Here is a 19,196-nt window from a genome sequence, read left to right on the forward strand (position 1 = left end):
CTGTATTCACGACTAATTGCAAGACAATGTCATACATATTCGTGCATGATTGTATTCTGAGAAAATTGGCACATTGTTTGGGTAAAATATATCTTCCGTGACATTCCTGTTGGTAATTGATTTATATAAACACACAGAATACCATAATAATATGAACAAATTTAATAACAAGCATAAACTGGATGGTTTGAGCCCTGAATACTGATTGGCTGACATACAACGGGTATGACAACACTTTTCTTTTTACTGCTCTAATTACGTTGGTAACCAGTTTCAAATAGCAATAAGGCACACTGGGGTCTTGTGGTAGATGGCCAATATAAGAGCTGTATCCAGGCACTCCGCGTTGAGTCGTGCTAAAAACAGCCCATAGCCACGGTATATCGGTCATATACAACACAACCCCTCATGCCTTATTGCTTAATTAAATTGTGTGTGTTGTATCTGTATTTTGAAATAGGCTACCACCACTACAACAGAAGCTGTGGTGCCACCTATTGTTCATACTGTTACCTACAAAAACAGGGGAAAAAATGCCCAGATTATCTAGATAGATGGCTAGATGCATTTCTAGAGACACAGTGTCCCTGTTTTACTTGGTGTGGTCCTTTACCCACCGGCAGAACCTCTGGGAGTAGGTAGCTGGGCTGACAGTGGAGAAGGCTCTGCCAGGGAAGCGCACACTCTTCCACAGGTTCTCCAGCCTTTTCTTCAAACCGTACACAGTAAAAATGTCTACAATACCCACAAAGTAGCGCAGCTCAGGCCCATCTATGACATGCACGGAGTTCTTGAAATTAGGCAGCAGCCTACGGTGATGAGCATGGAACTCATGGAGTTCTGCATCTGTACTGTTTCCAGAGGGCAGATTTATCTCCTGGCAGTGGATTGAATGGCCAGAGTGCTCCCCTATGTCCTGGACATGGTCTGGCCCACTGTCTATTGTATCTGATGCCAGTCGAAAAGAGTCTCCCCCCAACAATGAAATAGTGGGATGATCTTCCTCTGTGGGACTGTCTTGGGCCATGGACCTGCAGAGGAAAGAGCATGTAAGAACTGATTAAGAAGAGAGATAACAATCAGCTTACATTAAGGATAAGAGTAAAAGCCCTCATTACCAAATGGTCGTCTCACTGTGTTACCTTACATTAGCTGAGCAACAACTGCATGTCTGGAGTGTCCAATAAAGACTACTCCGTAACATTTTTTGCCATACAGTAGATTGTGCGCCACTGAACACCTACTTTTCAGTGCGCACAATAAGGTTACTAAAGGAGTGCTTCCCGTCCAGCTCATCTTTGTGCAAGGGTTGATGGGCCAGCAGAATGCTGTAGTCAAGCACATTGAGGCTACGGAGGAAAGCTGTGTCTATTTCAACCTGATCCACAAGCCAGGAGCTCTTCTGATCTGTCAACACATGATAAACGTTTACTTCTTAGGGGAATGCATGGGTTTTTACCTTTGTGAATGACACTTAATTTCCCTTTCTGTTTAAGTCATAAAACACAAGGAAACAACAATAAAATAGGACTTTCTCCATTCCGTCAGGTGCTGGCAGATGTAGGGCATACCAGGCTCTTACCCAGAATGATGTGCTTTCCTTCAAAGTTGTTATCCTTCAGAATCTTAACTGGGCTTCCAGTAGATTCAGGGTCAGTCCACCTACCCACCTCACAGCCCTTAATGTCATATCTAAGAGACAAAGACAAAATTGTCAACACACAATCCAGAAAGAGATTTTTTTTAACTACATCACAAAAGATTTTCACCTTGTATCAATCCTCTCGTCCGGGTAAAACACACTCTGCATCACAATGAAATACTTCTGAGAAAGATTAAGAGAATAGTTATAGTTTTTTTTTTTACAGCTGTGTTTGAATGTGTACTTCATTATAATCACCTTTGTTTCATTTGGTACTTGGATACTATGGAGACCTGGAATAAGAAGAGCATGCACAGCTGACAAAATGATATGCAACAGGTGACATTGTACCCAATATTTCTTATGTGATATTTTCTATCTCACCCAGGAACCTGACCAACAACGAGTGGGGGTATTTCTCCAAGTGATCCATATATGCCATCAGGTTGGAAAGAAGAAACTTCACCTCCTGCTTATTCTGTGTCTTTAGGAAGAACCTCTTGTCATTCCTTAAGGAGGTTTTAAAAAATTCATTTAAAAAAGGCCTTTTCTGCATGTGCAACTAAAGAGTTGAGATAGATTAAATGTGTTTATTTGATGATTTGTATGTTGTCCTTCAGTAGGCCTCACGTGAGGAAGAAGTCAGCCTTGCTCTTGGAGTTGCTCATGAACTGTAGATAGCAGCTGTCTGAAGAGAGGGATCTCTTGTACTCCTCCTCATTTATGTCCAGGGAGTACCGCAAGCTGGAAAACACCAGTCCTGCAAATGTCTGCATCTCATAGTCCTACAGGGACAGGCAACAGAGGACCATGGATCAAAAAATATGTCCCACAAAACATTCACTAAAATAGACAGTAAATTGTCAGGATTGGTTTTCCATGCGAATAGTGATTCATAGTGTTATTCATGTGAATATTGTTTAAATAGCACCTTGTGGACTTGAGTCTGCTCCGATTTGTAATGTTCAGCAGAAAGTTCATCCTGAGTGAAACAATAAATCAACCCACAATGAAAGGTTTGTCATATCAACAAAATAAAAACTATGGGTATTTAGGAGATGCTCTTATCTAGAGGGGCTTACAGTTAATGCATTCATTTTAAGATACTGTAGCTACAGTGCATTTGGAAAGTGTTTAGACACCTTCACTTTTTCCAGTTACGTAACAACCTTATTCTAACATGGATTAAATTGTCCCCCCACCCCCTCAATCTACACACACAATGCTCCATAATGACAAAGCAAAAATGGGTTAAGAAATGATTGCAAATGCATGTATTTTTGATTTTAAAAAACAACAATATCACATTTACATAAGTATTCAGACACTTTACTCAATACCTTTGTTGAAGCACCTTGGGCAGCGATTACAGTCTCAAGTCTTCTGGGGAGTGATGCTACAAACTTGGCACACCCGTCTTTGGGGAGTTTCTCCCCCACTTGGGTTGTGCCGTGGCAGAGATCTTTGTGGGCTATACTCGACCTTGTCTCAGGATGGTAAATTTGTAGTTGAAGATATCCCTCCAGTGGTGTGGGAGCTGTGCTTTGGCAAAGTGGGTGGGGTTATATCCTGCCTGTTTGGCCCTGTCCGGGGGTATCGTCGGATTGGGCCACAGTGTCTCCTGACCCCTCCTGTCTCAGCCTCCAGTATTTATGCTGCAGTAGTTTATGTGTCGGGGGGCTAGGGTCAGTCTGTTATATCTGGAGTACTTCTCCTGTCTTATCCGCTGTCCTGTGTGAATTTTAGTATGCGCGCTCTAATTCTCTCTCTCGGAGGACCAGAGCCCTAGGACCATGCCTCAGGATTACTTGGCATGATGACTCCTTGCTGTCCTCAGTCCACCTGGCTGTGCTGCTGCTCCAGTTCCAACTGTTCTGCCTGTGGCTATGGAACCCTGACCTGTTCACCGGACGTGCTACCCGTTTTCAACGCTCTAGAGACAGCAGGAGCGGTAGAGATACTCTTAATGATCGGCTATGAAAAGCCAACTGACATTTACTCCTGAGGTGCTGACTTGCTGCACACTCGACAACTACTGTGATTATTATTTATGAACATCTTGGCCATGTTCTGTTATAATCTCCACCCAGCACAGCCAGAAGAGGACTGACCACCCCTCATAGCCTGGTTCCTACCTAAGTTTTGGCCTTTCTAGGGAGTTTTTCCTAGCCACCGTGCTTCTACACCTGCATTGCTTGCTGTTCGGGGTTTTAGGCTGAGTTTCTGTACAGCACTTTGAGATATCAGCTGATGTAAGAAGGGCTATATAAATACATTTTATTTCTTCCATTCTTCTCTGCAGATCCTCTCAAGCCGTCAGGTTGGATGGGGAGCGTCGCTGCACAGGCATTTCCAGGTCTCGCCAGAGATGTTCGATCGGGTTCAAGGCCAGGCTCTGGGTGGGCCACTGAAGGACATTCAGAGAAGCCACTCCGGCATTGTCTTGGCTGTGTGCTTAGGGTCGTTGTCTTGTTGGAAGGTGAACCTTCACCCCAGTCTGAGGTCCTGCGCGCTCTGGAGCAGGTTTTCATCAAGGATCTCTCTGTACTTTGATCCGTTCATCTTTCCCTCGATCCTGACTAGTCTCCCAATCCCTGCCACTGAAAAACATCCCCACACCATGATGCTGCCACCACCATGCTTCACCATAGGGATGGTATTGGCCAGGTGATCAGCAGTGCCTGGTTTCCTCCATACGTGACGCTTGGCATTCAGGTCAAAGAGTTCAATCTTGGATTCATCATACCAGAGAATCTGGTTGCTCATGGTCAGAGAGTCCTTTAGGTGCCTTTTGGAAAACTCAGAGCAGCATTACATGCATCTTTTACTGAGGAGTGTCTTCCTGCTGACCACTGGTGTGCTGAAGAGATGGTTGTCCTTCTGGAAGGTTCTCCCATCTCCACAGAGTAACTCTGGAGCACTATCAGAGTGAACATCGGGTTCTTGGTCACCTCCCTGACCAAGACCCTTCTCCCCCGATTGATCAGTTTGGCAGGGCAGCCAGCTCTAGGAAGAGTCTTGGTGGTTCCAAACTTCTTCCATTTAAGAATGATGGAGGCCACTGTGTTCTTGGGTACCTTCAATGCTGCAGAAATATTTTGGTACCCTTCCCCAGATCTGTGCCGCGACACAATTCTGTCTCGGAGCTCTCGAACAACTCCTTTTGACCTCATGGCTTGGTTTTTGCTCTGACATGTACTGTCAACTGTGGGACCTTATATAGACAGGTTTGTGCCTTTCCAAATCAATTGGAATTTACCACAGGTGGACTCCAATCAAGTGATGATCGATGGAAACAGGAGGCACCGGAGCTCAATTTCGAGTCTCATAGCGAAGGTTCTCAATACGTATGTAAATAAGCTATTTGTTTTTTAAATGTATAAACATTTCTAAAAACTTGTTTTAGCTTTGTCATTATGGGGTATTGTATGTAAAATATCTTCATACATTACAGCCTTATTCTAAAATGTAACAAAATGTGGAAAAAGTCAAGGGACCTGAATACTTCCCGAATGCACTGTCGATGGGACAACCACATATCGCAGTCATAGTAAGTAACTGTTACCTCAAAGTAGCTACCAAAGACAGTGCTAGTAGTGGGGAAAGGACAAATACGAGTGTTAGTTCAAAAAAGGCAATCAAGTGTGTGTGGGGTGGGGGGGGGGGGCTGTGGAATTATTAAAGAAACTCTTTGAAAAGGTACTTGCATTGTACCTCGAAATCTGCTGAACAAAAATATAAAAAACGCCAAATGTAAAGTGTTGGTCCCGTGTTTTATGAGCTGAAATAAAAGGTCCCAAAAAATGTTCCACACGTACAAAAAGCTTCTCAAATTGTGCACATCCCTATTAGTGAGCATTTCTCCTTTGCTAAAATATGCCACACCTGTCAGGTGGATGGATTATCAAGAAGCTGATTAAACAGTATGATCATTATCGGTCTGTAATAAAGCTCTTTTGTGGGGAAAAACTAATTCTGATTGGCTGGGCCTGGCTCCCAAGTAGGTGGGCCTATGCTCACCCATGTGAAATCCATAGATTAGGGCCTAATGAATTTATTTCAATTGACTGAACTTTAACTCAGTAAAAATATTTGAAGTTGTTGTATTTACATTTTTTGTTCAGTACATCTGTACAATGCAAGTGCTGTATGTACAGTACTTTTCTCAGAGTTGTGTCAATGTAGTAGGTTCCTATGGTATAAAAATGTATTCTGTGCAACAGTTGAAAGTGTGTATATTATTGTCTATAGTTTTACTGACAGGTCCTGGTGTGTCGATGCTGGTCTGTAGGGCAGCATGCAGCCCCTCTTTCATAAGACAGGTGAAGCTGTAGAACTCATGTTCCTGGTTGATTTCAAACAGGCCTAACATTCTCCAGCGCCTCCTCAGACCCCACCACCGCCTCCGCCTTGTTGTCCCAGAGCAACGCTGAACGTTCCTCTTCTCCATCTGACACACACACACACTGAGTGCACAAAACTTGAAGAACACCTTCTTAATATTGAGTTGCACCCACTTTTTCCTTCAAAACAGCCTCAACTTGTCAAGGCATGGACTCTACAATGTGTCGAAAGCGTTCCACAGGGAAGCTGGCCCATATTGACTCCAATGCTTCCCACAGTTGTCAAGTTGGCTGGATGTCCTTTGGGTGGTGGACCATTCTTGATACACAGGAAACTGATGAGCGTGAAAAAAACTGCAGCATTGTAGTTCTTGACACACTCAAACCGATGTGCCTGGCACCTACTAGCATATCCCGTTCAGTGGCACTTCATTATTTTGTCTTGCCCATTCACCCTCAATAGCACACAATCACAATCCATGTCTCAAGGCTTAAACATCCTTTAACCGGTCTCTTCCCTTTTATCTACATTAATTGAAGTGGATTTAACCGATGACATCAACAAGGGATCATAGCTTTCACCTGGTCAGTCTGTTATGGAAAGAGCAGGTGTTCCTAATGTTTTGTACACCGTCTACTGAGTAGCTCAATTTCAAGTTAGACAGGTGTTTTTAATTAGAAGAAATTGTAATTATCCCGTGGCTAAGAAATGCATATTTTTGGGGAGAACATGGACAAATGTATATTCGTTACAACTGTAAGCAATGTCTGAGTGTAACTGGCATGAAAGCTGACAACCACTATGTCACAAAAGTTCTTACCTTAACCTGGTTTCCTGATGTTGTCCTGTAACTTTGGATGCCGGGCTGTACCAACAATATCTGAATTCAGTGAAAATTAAGTCATTATTTTCATATGCGATTGAATAGCATTTGGTTTAGCCATGTATACAAAAATAAGCACATTTCATGACAATGGTCTATATTCTCTTAACTCTTTCTCCAGCCGAGAGTAGTACCACAGTAAACGGGTTGGACAAGATTTTCAGGGTGTATCACACCTGCAGAGGCCTAAAAGGTGTGTGCAATGCAGTGAGGGTGTTTACTTCCTATTGTAGTGATGTAGGCCGTGTTCAAAACAACTGGGAACTTGGAAATCTGCAACTTCCGACTTGAGTGCGTTCAAGACAATTGGGAACTCTGAAAAAAACTAGCTACAACTGGTGAAATGCTTGTCGGAAGTCTGAAACTCTGGCATCTTTCTAGAGCTAGACCTGAAGATCACTGATGTCAGGATTTTACCTTGTTTTTTTTCAGAGTTCCCAGTTGTCTTGAAAGCACCATTATAGTTCCCCACATTGGACGTGTCATAATACCCATAAAACCTAGTGTTCAAACCCAGAAATGGTTCCAATCATCTTTCTACCATTCATTTTTCACATTGTGAATTTTCCAAACACTTCAAATGAAGTATGTATTTGGTCAAATCAAATGTTATTTGTCACATGCACCGAATACAACAGGTGTAGACCTTACCGTGAAATGATGAATACAACAGGTGTAGATCTTACCGTGAAATGCTTACTTACAAGCCCTAAACTAACAATGCAGTTCAAGGAATAAAGTTAAGAAAATATTTACCAAATAAACTAAAGTGAAAAAGAAAAGGAAAAGTAACACAAGAAAATAACAATAACAAGGCTACATACAGGTGGTTCCTGTACCGAGTCCATGTGCTGGGGAGTGGGGTGTTAATGGAAATAGTCCTGGTGGCCATTTTATAAATTGTTCAAGCAGTCTTATGGCTTGGGGGTAGAAGCTGTTAAGGAACCTTTTGGACCTGGACTTGGCACTCCGGAACCGCTTGCCGTGCGGTAGCAGAGAGAACAGTCTGGGTGACTGAAGTCTTTGACAATTTTTTGGGCTTTCCTCTGACACTGCCTAGTATATAGGTCCTGGATGGCTGGAAGCTTGGCCCCAGTGATGTACAGGTCTGTGCGCACTACCCTCTGTAGCACCTTACGGTTGGATGTCGAGCAATTGGCATACCAGGCCGTGATGCAACCGGTCAGGATGCTCTTGATGGTGCAGCTGTAGAACTTTTTGAGGATCTGGAGACCCATGTCAAATCTTTTCAGTCTTCTGAGAAGGAAAAGGTGTTGTCATGCCCTCTTCGCGACTTGGTATGTTTGGGCCATGATAGTTTGTTGGTGATGTGGACACAAAGGAACTTGAAACTCTCGACCCGCTCCATTACAGCCCCGTCAATGTTAATTGGGGCCTGCTCGGCCTTCCTTTTCTTGTAGTCCACAATTAGTTCCTTTGTCTTGCTCACATTGAGAAACCTCCTCCCTATAGGCTGTCCCATCACTGTAGAGGGAGGTGTTTAGTTCCAGGATCCTTAGCTTAGTGATGAGCTTTGTGTGTACTGTGGTGTTGAACGCTGAGCTGTAAGGTTACCTTGACATGACGTTTTTAATAACATGTCATTCTCTCTCGGACAAGGTGAGTTTTATTAATATATTTGCCACAGTATACAAAAAAATTGTTTGACCGCTAATTAGCAACAGAGAAGACCTCTGCAAGACTACAAATTCCTGCAAGAAGCTCCTACACGTCATCTCTAGCCAACACTGTCAGCTACCATTCACCAGCGGATCAGAGACCTTCTGTGCCCAATCCATGATGAATCCATGTGCTGTATTGAAATTATTTGAATAAAATGTTGAACTTCTTATGTCCCCTTTCTATGTCTTAGCTAGCCACTGACTATACTTTAGCTAGCTAGTTAGCGGAGCAGTAGATCAAAAAAACATGTCGTTTTACTTAGCCTAGATAATTGTTTGTACAGTATGTCAACTTTGGTGTCTAGTTCAGACCTTATGGTATTTTTCAAAAGCATTAAAAGGCAAAAATACCATTATAAGTCTGGCCATGTGGAGAAGTGCAGCTATAGTGAGGGGGTGAGAAGTACTTAAGTAAGAATACTTTAAAGTACTACTTAAGTTGTTTTCGGGGGTATCTGTACTTTACTTTACTATTTATAATTTTGACAACTTTTACTTTTACTTCACTACATTCCTGAAGAAAATGTTGTACTTTTTACTCCATACATTTTCCCTGACACCCAAAAGTACTCGTTACACTTTGAATGCTTCGCAAGACAGGAAAATGGTCAGATTCAAGCACTTATCAAGAGAACACTTGGTCATCGCTACTGCCTCTGGCCAGGCCGACTCACTTAACACAAATGCATTTTTTGGAGTGTTTTTGGAGTGTTGGAGTGTGCCCCTACTTAATATAATTAATTTTAAATGATTTATAGTTTTACTTTTACTTTTGAGCAATTTGAGCAATTACATTTACTTTTGATGCTTAAGTATATTTAAAACCAAATACTTTAAGACTTCTACTCAATTAGTATTTTACTGGCTGACTTTCACTTTTACTTGAGTAACTTTCTATTAAGGTATCTATACTTTTACTCAAGTACTACAATTGGGTACTTTTCCACCACTGGGTAAGGGCCAGCATGGGATAAAGTTTATCCTGTGTTGGTGAGTGTAGCTATTAAGTTTGAGCATCTTAGCAATACTATGTGTTCTACACAGCTGTCAACATTCTACAAGGAAAGAGACACTTAATCAATGATATAATCATTAACCAGATGACCCAGTATACCAGACTTAGATGAGTGATAACTCAGTTCTAGAATGTTGTAATTGATGAGAATGAATCAAACAATCTATTGACATTCAGAATTATTGACTTTGTTTTGACAACCAGCCTATATTGTAGTTGCATGACCAGAGCACAGTATTTATTTATCCTGAATGGAACAAGCCTACCTGGTTAAATAAAGGTGAAAAAAGTAAATAAAAACATGCATTCACACCGTCTTGATTAATAGGATCATTCCCACTGTATGATTGATATGTCAAGTGATAAAATCCCAAGTTCTCAATTAAGTTTATGGAAAAATGGCACTTGTCCTCATGAAAATTATAGTTGATTCAATATTTTACAGCTGTAATGTCATCAATCAAATCAAACTTTATATTGCACATTTCTTAAGACAAAGGCATTTGAAGGTGTTTAAAGTCATGCATTGAAAGGCATGTGGCACTTAACATCCTTCCTCTTGGCAGGTCTCTATAGGTGACCAGGGGATTCTCACTACCACATGTGAATGCCGCCGTGAAGCTCATAAGTGTAGCCATGCTGCTGCATTGGCTATTTATGCGGTTCACAATGTCAGCCGTACAGTTGTGGAATGTGAGTGGAGGAAGCCAGCCGTGCCCATCGAGGTGCAATCAGTGGAGGACCTGTACCTGGACAAACAATACAAGACTCTGTCCCTAGAGCCCACAGAGGAGGATCTTCAGTGGCTAAGGAACCGTCTCTGGGGCAGGTTCAGTGGAATTGCATGTATCCTTGAACCTGTCCCAGAACAACTACCATCCCTGTCATCCCTGTCTGTTCCGGACATTGTTAAAAAACAAGGGCACCTGGGGCACGCAGGCCTCCTGCCTGGCATGGCGCTTTCGATGGAGCTGCAAGAGGCTACATGGCAGGCAACAGTTAGACAGCGCAACAACCCAAACTGGCACACCATGAGGTGAGGGAGGTTGACGGCCAGCAATTGTGGAGCCGTGGTTAGGGCCAAGCGCGTTACTCTGTCGCTGCTAAAAAGGGTCCTCAGATCACAGACGTTGGAAGGGGTATTGTGTGTAAAGTGGGGCACAGATAACAAAGAGGAGGGCAACAAGGCATTCAAAATGTCCACAGGAATGGATGTGCAGGAGTCAGGGCTTTGGGTCACAGGGTCTGGTATCCTGGGTGCCTCACCGGAGTGTCGGATGCGCACCACAGCAGTGGTGGAGGCTAAGTGTCCCTATGGTGCAAGGGACCTTACCATTGAAGAGGCAGTGAAGTCTAAGGATTTTTACATCCAAGAGGAGGGAGGGTCTTACCGTCTCCTTGAAGAGCATCCTCACTGATGTCCAAAGGCAGCTCCACATCACTGGAATGGACACTTGATTCGTCGCTGTGTGGATCACCAAAGCCTCTATCACTATCCCCATCCAGCGTGACGACTTCTGGCAGACTCATATTGCTGGACTAGACAGGTTCTGTGCAGTTGGCACTGCAACAGTGAACATCTGTAAATATCTTGTAAATATTTTTTTGCACACAAATCAGTTTTTATCTTACCTTGATGTTTTATTCCAATCAAATTGGGTTTTGCGGGGAGAGGGCACTGGATCAGTGTTTTCGTCACACCTTTTGTCAGTAGCCAATGGTCCAAAAATATTCCACACACACTAGGCTCCCAGAATAGGTTACATTACATACAAGTTTTGATAAAAGCAGCCAACTAAAGTAATATAGTTAACTTTATCATGGGCACAGTGGGAATTTATATCTATGATGTTCAAATAATTTCTTAACCCCTCTCTTACTTGCTGAAGGCCCCAGTCATCCCTGCCTGTCCCTGGCATTGTTGAAAAACAAGTGAACAATGAATAAAGATCATACACAAACAATAGGCTCCTAGAATAGTTTGTATTACATTCAAGTTTTACTCAAAGCAAACCAAATGAAGTAATGTAGGTAGTCTCTGCACAGTATGTTAGTTTGGCAGCTAACTAGCCAGCCAGATTAAGTGGAATGATTAACTGACAATATTTAAATTGAACAGACAATATTTCAAATGAACCGCTTAAGGATCCGCCCATTTTTTTCAATTTTCCCCCGAAAATGACATACCTAAATCTAACTGCCTGTAGCTCCGGCCCTAAAGCAAGGATATGCATATTCTTGGTACCATTTGAAAGGAAACACTTTGAAGTTTGTGGAAATGTGTAAGGAATGTAATACAATAGATCTGGTAATAGATAATACAAAGAAAGAAAACAACCGTTCTTTTGAATTTTTTGTACCATCATCTTTGAAATGCAAGAGAAAGGCCATAATGCATTATTCCAGCCCATGTGCAATTTAGATTGCCTCATTTGTTTATTAATAACTTTTCATGTTCAAAATTGTGCACTCTCCTCAAACAATAGCATGGTATTATTTCACTGTGATAGCTACTGTAAATTGGACAGAGCAGTTAGATGAACAAGAATTTGAGCTTTCTGCCAATATCAGACATGTCTATGTCCTGGGAAATGTTCTTACAACTTACAACCTCATGCTCATCACATCAGCTAACGTTAGCTCAACCGTCCCGTGGAAGGGACACCGATATATATATATATATATATATATATATATATATATATATATATATATATATTTAACTGCCAACGTCAAATCATAGCAATGGGCTACCTGCTATCCCTGCATCTGGCATTCTTCCTCGTTCCATTGAATTCCAAATAAGAGGTAAGTAGAGTTGGTTAGGTCACACCATAAGAAAATAATCTGGACTGCTTAACTAGAGCGAGAGAGAGTACATCTCAACATCCAATCTTAAGTCATGAGAACCTTACACAAACATGACAAACATACTGTGCAGATATGTCTACAAATTCATTGTTGTACACAATATTGTGTCATATTTGATGAGTTACTGACGTGTCCGTCCACAGGCTCGATCTGCTGTATTTTCAACAACTGGACGCTTGTGCTCAGATCACACTGGTACAGGATGTCCATGCATCGGATGGCCTGAGAGCGGCACTCCTATTGGATGGGAAATCAATGAGACATTTGGTCAGTGGTTGGTCTTTTTCAATGCCTTATCAACATCTTTATCTGGACAGAAAATACCTTGTTTATCATAACAAAAACCCACCTTGGACAATGTGACAAGTGGTCCCTCAACATCTAATCCTCATGTCTCATTGTTTGTTCTTGTTTTCCAATCAACAGCTACTTCTCTGATGAGTGGGTCTTGGAGGTTTACAAGTGCACAGCAAGTCTGCAGCAGCACATTACTATAACAATGCAGATAAGGTGGAATGAATCTCAGGATATTGAAATCTTTTGGTAGAGCATTTGCCCTCTCCGCATGGATCCTATTTCTCGCTATGTCTTTTGTGAGATGTCTCTCACTCTGTTAACTTTCCATTGATCAAGAATGGAGGAATGTTCACAGTGACTCCAGCATCCATCAAGCTCTAGATCAAGAAGCCTTTGGGTGCCAAAATAATGCCTCCAGACATCTCCAGATCTTCTCAAACTCCGACTTCTGGACAATGGCTTTGTCCGACACAGATCCTTGATACAGATCACTGCAGTATGTTATCATCGCATTATGTGCAACTCCCAGGAGTAGGAGGACATTGAACTGTACACAGAGTAGATTTGCTTCTCCAGAGCCATCTGACTTGGAGTAGCAACTTCTATGTCAGTAGAGTCAATGACCATTCTGCATTTTCTGGAGCAGTCTTTATGATGCTAATGAAAAAAAGCTTGTGGATCACATGAATGAAAGTGATGGTAACATTGCTGACAGTGATTGCACTACAATGGAATAATTGAGCCAGGTGCAAGTTGGTGTAACTTCATACGCAACTTCATAAGCGCCATAAACACTCGATCCTCAAAAGACAGCACCTCGACCCTTCACTTGGTAAAGTAGACAGTGCAGTCCTTGCAATGTTCCAAGTATTTATCAACGATGTTGAACATGTCTTATGTCCTTGGCTGGAAGTCCTGTTTCCATCCTAAGTACTTTATCAGACAGTTGTGATGCTACATACCTGTTGCGGGTTTACAGCTGATTCTCCATTAGAACCTTCAACTGCGCTAATGTTTCCTACACATCAGTGAGAACATTCTGCAATTGTGCAGATAGCAGCCGTTTACATTCTTCAGAGGCCAAGAGGCCTGGATCTCCCTCTTCTGCCATGGTGGATGAGTCTGGATCTTCCTCTTCTGCCATGGTGGATGAGTCTGGATCTTCCTCTTCTGCCATGGTGGATGAGTCTGGATCTTCCTCTTCTGCCATGGTGGATGAGTCTGGATCTTCCTCTTCTGCCATGGTGGATGAGTCTGGATCTTCCTCTTCTGCCATGGTGGTCCATTTCTCTTTCCCAACAGAAAATGGCAGTTGCAGACGCAAAGTGAAAAGTTCCTTTTACTAGCTACACTGAACAAAAATATATACATAATATGTAATAATTTCAAAGAATTACTGAGTTACAGCTCATATAAGGAAATCAGTCAATTTAAAAAAAATTCATTAGGCCTTAATCTATGGATTTCACAAGAATACAGATATACATCTGGGAATACAGATCTGTCGGTCACAGACACCTTAAAAAAGGTAGAGGTGTGGATCAGAAGACCAGTCAGTATCTGGTGTGACAACCATTTGCTTCATGCAGCATGATACCTCTCCTTCGCATAGAAATGATCAGGCTGTTGCTTGTGGTCTGTAGAATGTTGTCCCACTCCTCTTCAATGGCTGTGCAAAGTTGCTGGATATTAGTGGGAACTGGAACATGCTGTCGTACACGTCGATCCAGAGCATACAGAACATGCTGAGCATGGGTGAAATGTCTGGTGAGTATACAGGCCATGGAAGAGCTGGGACATTTTCAGCTTCCAGGAATTGTGTACAGATCCTTGCGACATAGGGCCGAGCATTATCATGCTAAAGCATGAGGTAATGGCGGCGGATGAATGGCACGACAATGGGTCTCAGGATCTCGTCACGGTATCTCTGTGCATTCAAATTGCCATCGATAAAATACAATTGTGTTTGTTGTCTATAGCTTATGCCTGCCCATACCATAACCACACTGCCTCCATGGGTCCCTCTGTAGCTTAAGGCATGAGGGCAAGCACACTACCTTATGTTTCAGGGCATGAGGGCAAGCACACTACCTTATGTTTCAGGGCATGAGGGCAAGCACACTGCCTTATGTTTCAGGGCATGAGGGCAAGCACACTACCTTATGTTTCAGGGCATGAGGGCAAGCACACTACCTTATGTTTCAGGGCATGAGGGCAAGCACACTACCTTATGTTTCAGGGCATGAGGGCAAGCACACTGCCTTATGTTTCAGGGCATGAGGGCAAGCACACTGCCTTATGTTTCAGGGCATGAGGGCAAGCACACTACCTTATGTTTCAGGGCATGAGGGCAAGCACACTACCTTATGTTTCAGGGCATGAGGGCAAGCACACTGCCTTATGTTTCAGGGCATGAGGGCAAGCACACTGCCTTATGTTTCAGGGCATGAGGGCAAGCACACTACCTTATGTTTCAGGGCATGAGGGCAAGCACACTACCTTATGTTTCAGGGCATGAGGGCAAGCACACTACCTTATGTTTCAGGGCATGAGGGCAAGCACACTACCTTATGTTTCAGGGCATGAGGGCAAGCACACTACCTTATGTTTCAGGGCATGAGGGCAAGCACACTACCTTATGTTTCAGGGCATGAGGGCAAGCACACTACCTTATGTTTCAGGGCATGAGGGCAAGCACACTACCTTATGTTTCAGGGCATGAGGGCAAGCACACTGCCTTATGTTTCAGGGCATGAGGGCAAGCACACTGCCTTATGTTTCAGGGCATGAGGGCAAGCACACTGCCTTATGTTTCAGGGCATGAGGGCAAGCACACTGCCTTATGTTTCAGGGCATGAGGGCAAGCACACTACCTTATGAATTCTACCACTTTATGTCCCCAGCACAAGGTGTATCTGTGTAATGATCATTCTGTTTAATCAGCTTCTTGATACGCTACACCTGTCAGGTGGATTAATTATCTTGGCAAAGGAGAAATGCTCACTGACAGGGAGGTAAACAAATTTGTGACAACATTTTAGAAAAATAAGCTTTTTGTGCGTATAGAACATTTCTGGAAACTTCTATTTCAGCTCATGAAACATGGGCCTTACGTGTTGTAGTTCTGTATGATAGCCACATTAGTGGCTAATTAGTGTTTCATTTTGAGGGGATGATTACAGGCGAATGTATTGATAAAAGTTACTTTGTCCGAGAGAGATTAACGTTGTTATCAAAACGTCAAGCCTACATAAAAAAGGGAATACCAAGTCAGTTGTACAACTGAATGCCTTCAAATGTGTCTTCCACATTTAACACAACCCCTCTGAATCAGAGAGGTGGAGGGGGCTGCCTTAATTGTCATTCCTCAGGGAACAGCCTTGCTCAGAGGCAGAACAATAGATGTTTATCTTGTCAGCTCGGGGATTCAATCCAGCAACCTTTCAGTTATTGGCTCAATGCTCTAACCACTAGGCTACTTGCCTGCCCACCGTATACAAAGTCGTTTTAATGTCCCCTATGGTGGAAATGGTGGGTAAAACCATTGGAACCATTTCCGTGTTTGACGGCTAGATTTGATGGGTATTATGACTCATACTGTGGTACTCAATATAAGGGACTGTCACACATGCAGAGGCGTAAAAGCTGTGTGCAATGCAGTGATGGCGTCAACTTACTGCCTATCATAGTGATTTACATAGGGGGCTGTCAAACAATTGTTTAAGGACATGAGGGCAAGCACACTACCTTATGAACCTCTACCACTATAAAGCTGCACCATTATTGTCACAATGTATTTTAAGTTTGCTGAGTAGTTTTAATCTATCCAGTCCCATCTGTGTTTTTAATACCCCCCACCCTAGCCTAAAGCTGCAACTTCTCATTATAGAGGGGAAATATTCAATGTATAGTTTAATGTATGGGAATCGATATAATACAGGAGTAGTCTGAACTAAATTGTGTGTATGTATGGGTTTGTGTATGGTGTCATTGATTGTTTATGTGCCTCTGGGAAAAGATCACACCTTGTGGACTGCCTGGAATGTGTCAGTAGATGGGCTCTAATGAGTTTGTCAGTGGCACTATGATGCTACATTACAAATGGTTGCCTTAATGAACCTTCCTCAACAGACAACTAGCTAGAGGTCCACTTCAACATCGTCTAGATAAGGTTTCAGATGGTTCTTTACTTTATCCATCTGCTTTGGTGTCATTTCCTCGTCTCCCTCCATGTCCAACACTTCGCCTTGCACTCGGCCTTGAAGAGAAGAAGGATGGGCTGTTTTAAGTAACTGTAGACGCATCATGAAGGATGGCTCAGGGGTGACAAACCTGGCAGCCATTGGAGATTCAGATGGATTCCTGTGACACTTAAAGCCTGTGCCATCTGAGAATGTGCCACTGAATGCAACGATCCTCCTCTCCTTCAGCGAGTCAACCATTCTCTGAGCAGGGACAGACTGCACAGATATGGTTGCCTGTTTGACAGTCAGGTATTTACTTTTTCGTAAAAATCATCATAGTTAAAAAAAAATATATGCAGTATTTTGTGTTGGTCAATATTACATACTGTAAAGCATCGAAATAAGTCTTTACAGAGGACCCTAAAGATGAATTCAATTATTTTTTATTTACTGGACAGGTTTTACAGAAATAACACATACATCAGTCACTACATAAACTATGGAAGACATGAGGGCAAAACAATCCATGACAACAACAGCTTGCACACTATCTGTTTCATATTGTGGTAAGCAGAAGCGTAATTCAGATGTGTCATTATTGTTGTCTGTGCTCAACACTAAAATCAGCTTTCCCTAGTCCTAGAGTACACTTACCCCATGACATCAGCTTTCCCTAGTCCTAGAGTACACTTACCCCATGACATCAGATTTCCCTAGTCCTAGAGTACACTTACCCCATGACATCAGATTTCCCTAGTCCTAGAGTACACCTACCCCATGACATCAGCTTTCCCTAGTCCTAGAGTACACCTACCCCATGACATCAGATTCCCCTAGTCCTAGAGTACACCTACCCCATGACATCAGCTTTACCTAGTCCTAGAGTACACTTACCCCATGACATCAGCTTTCCCTAGTCCTAGAGTACACTTACCCCATGACATCAGATTTCCCTAGTCCTAGAGTACACTTACCCCCTGACATCAGCTTTACCTAGTCCTAGAGTACACTTACCCCCTGACATCAGCTTTACCTAGTCCTAGAGTACACTTACCCCATGACATCAGATGTCCCTAGTCCTAGAGTACACTTACCCCCTGACATCAGATGTCCCTAGTCCTAGAGTACACTTACCCCCTGACATCAGATGTCCCTAGTCCTAGAGTACACTTACCCCCTGACATCAGATGTCCCTAGTCCTAGAGTACACTTACCCCCTGACATCAGATGTCCCTAGTCCTAGAGTACACTTACCCCCTGACATCAGATGTCCCTAGTCCTAGAGTACACTTACCCCCTGACATCAGATGTCCCTAGTCCTAGAGTACACCTACCCCCTGACATCAGCTTTACCTAGTCCTAGAGTACACCTAGAGTACAGTAGTGCTCCACTGTAGGCCCAACACTTTGGTGGAGACATCCCCTTGCAGATCTGGGTGGAAAGTCTCTATGCCTGTCCCAACGCCTGTGCCCTGGGGGATGTGGGTCCTGGCACGATCGTCCTCTCCCTCAGCGCCATCACCTACCATTTATGGTTATGTAACCAGGCAGGCCAAAACTTAATCCCACCAAAACAAGACGACATTTCAATGGTCTTTTCAAACAGCTCTTACACAAAGTTCCCACATATGCTGAGCACTTGTTGGCTGGTTTTCCTTCACTCTGCAGTCCAACTCATCCCAAACCTTCTCAATTGGGTTGAGGGCATGTGATTGTGGAGGCCAGGTCATCTGATGCAGCACAACATCACTCTCCTTGGTCAAATAGCCCGTGTGGTGTTAAAAATAAAGAAAACCCTTGAATGAGTAGGTGTGTCCAAACTTCTGACTGGTGTATATATATATATATATATATATATATACACAACATTTCTGGAGGATCTCAAATAGATATGATTACAGTCAATTGTTTTATTTAGTATACATGTGCATTTGTTGCCACCCCTATTACTAGCCTGTTCAACCTCTCTTTCGTGTCGTCTGAGATTCCCAAAGATTGGAAAGCAGCTGCGGTCATCCCCCTCTTCAAAGGGGGGGACACTCTTGACCCAAACTGCTACAGACCTATATCTATCCTACCGTGCCTTTCTAAGGTCTTCGAAAGCCAAGTCAACAAACAGATTACCGACCATTTCGAATCTCACCATACCTTCTCTGCTATGCAATCCGGTTTCAGAGCTGGTCATGGGTGCACCTCAGCCACGCTCAAGGTCCTAAACGATATCTTAACCGCCATCGATAAGAAACATTACTGTGCAGCCGTATTCATTGATCTGGCC

General features: G+C 42.9%; 1 protein-coding gene across 2 annotated transcripts; it reads right to left on the reverse strand.

Annotated features, from left to right (window-relative positions):
* Positions 1-139: 139 nt before the first annotated feature.
* Positions 140-7,070, reverse strand: LOC109877921 (phosphatidylinositol 4-phosphate 5-kinase-like protein 1). 2 transcript variants are annotated; one of them, XM_020470163.2, is made up of 11 exons: positions 6,980-7,070; positions 6,807-6,866; positions 5,904-6,092; positions 2,574-2,624; positions 2,273-2,427; positions 2,027-2,151; positions 1,901-1,935; positions 1,770-1,825; positions 1,583-1,692; positions 1,245-1,407; positions 140-1,031 (listed from the first exon to the last, which is right to left on the reverse strand). In XM_020470163.2, exons 3-11 carry the CDS (start codon positions 6,090-6,092, stop codon positions 593-595), a joined length of 1,323 nt encoding a protein of 440 aa, XP_020325752.1. In that variant the 5' UTR covers positions 6,807-6,866; positions 6,980-7,070; the 3' UTR covers positions 140-592. The 2 variants fall into 2 exon arrangements, with proteins under 2 accessions (XP_020325752.1, XP_020325747.1); XM_020470158.2 differs by having other exon boundaries at positions 5,904-6,108.
* Positions 7,071-19,196: the final 12,126 nt, after the last annotated feature.

Source organism: Oncorhynchus kisutch, linkage group LG3 (assembly GCF_002021735.2).
Source record: "Oncorhynchus kisutch isolate 150728-3 linkage group LG3, Okis_V2, whole genome shotgun sequence".
In the NCBI taxonomy this organism is placed as follows: domain Eukaryota; kingdom Metazoa; phylum Chordata; class Actinopteri; order Salmoniformes; family Salmonidae; genus Oncorhynchus; species Oncorhynchus kisutch.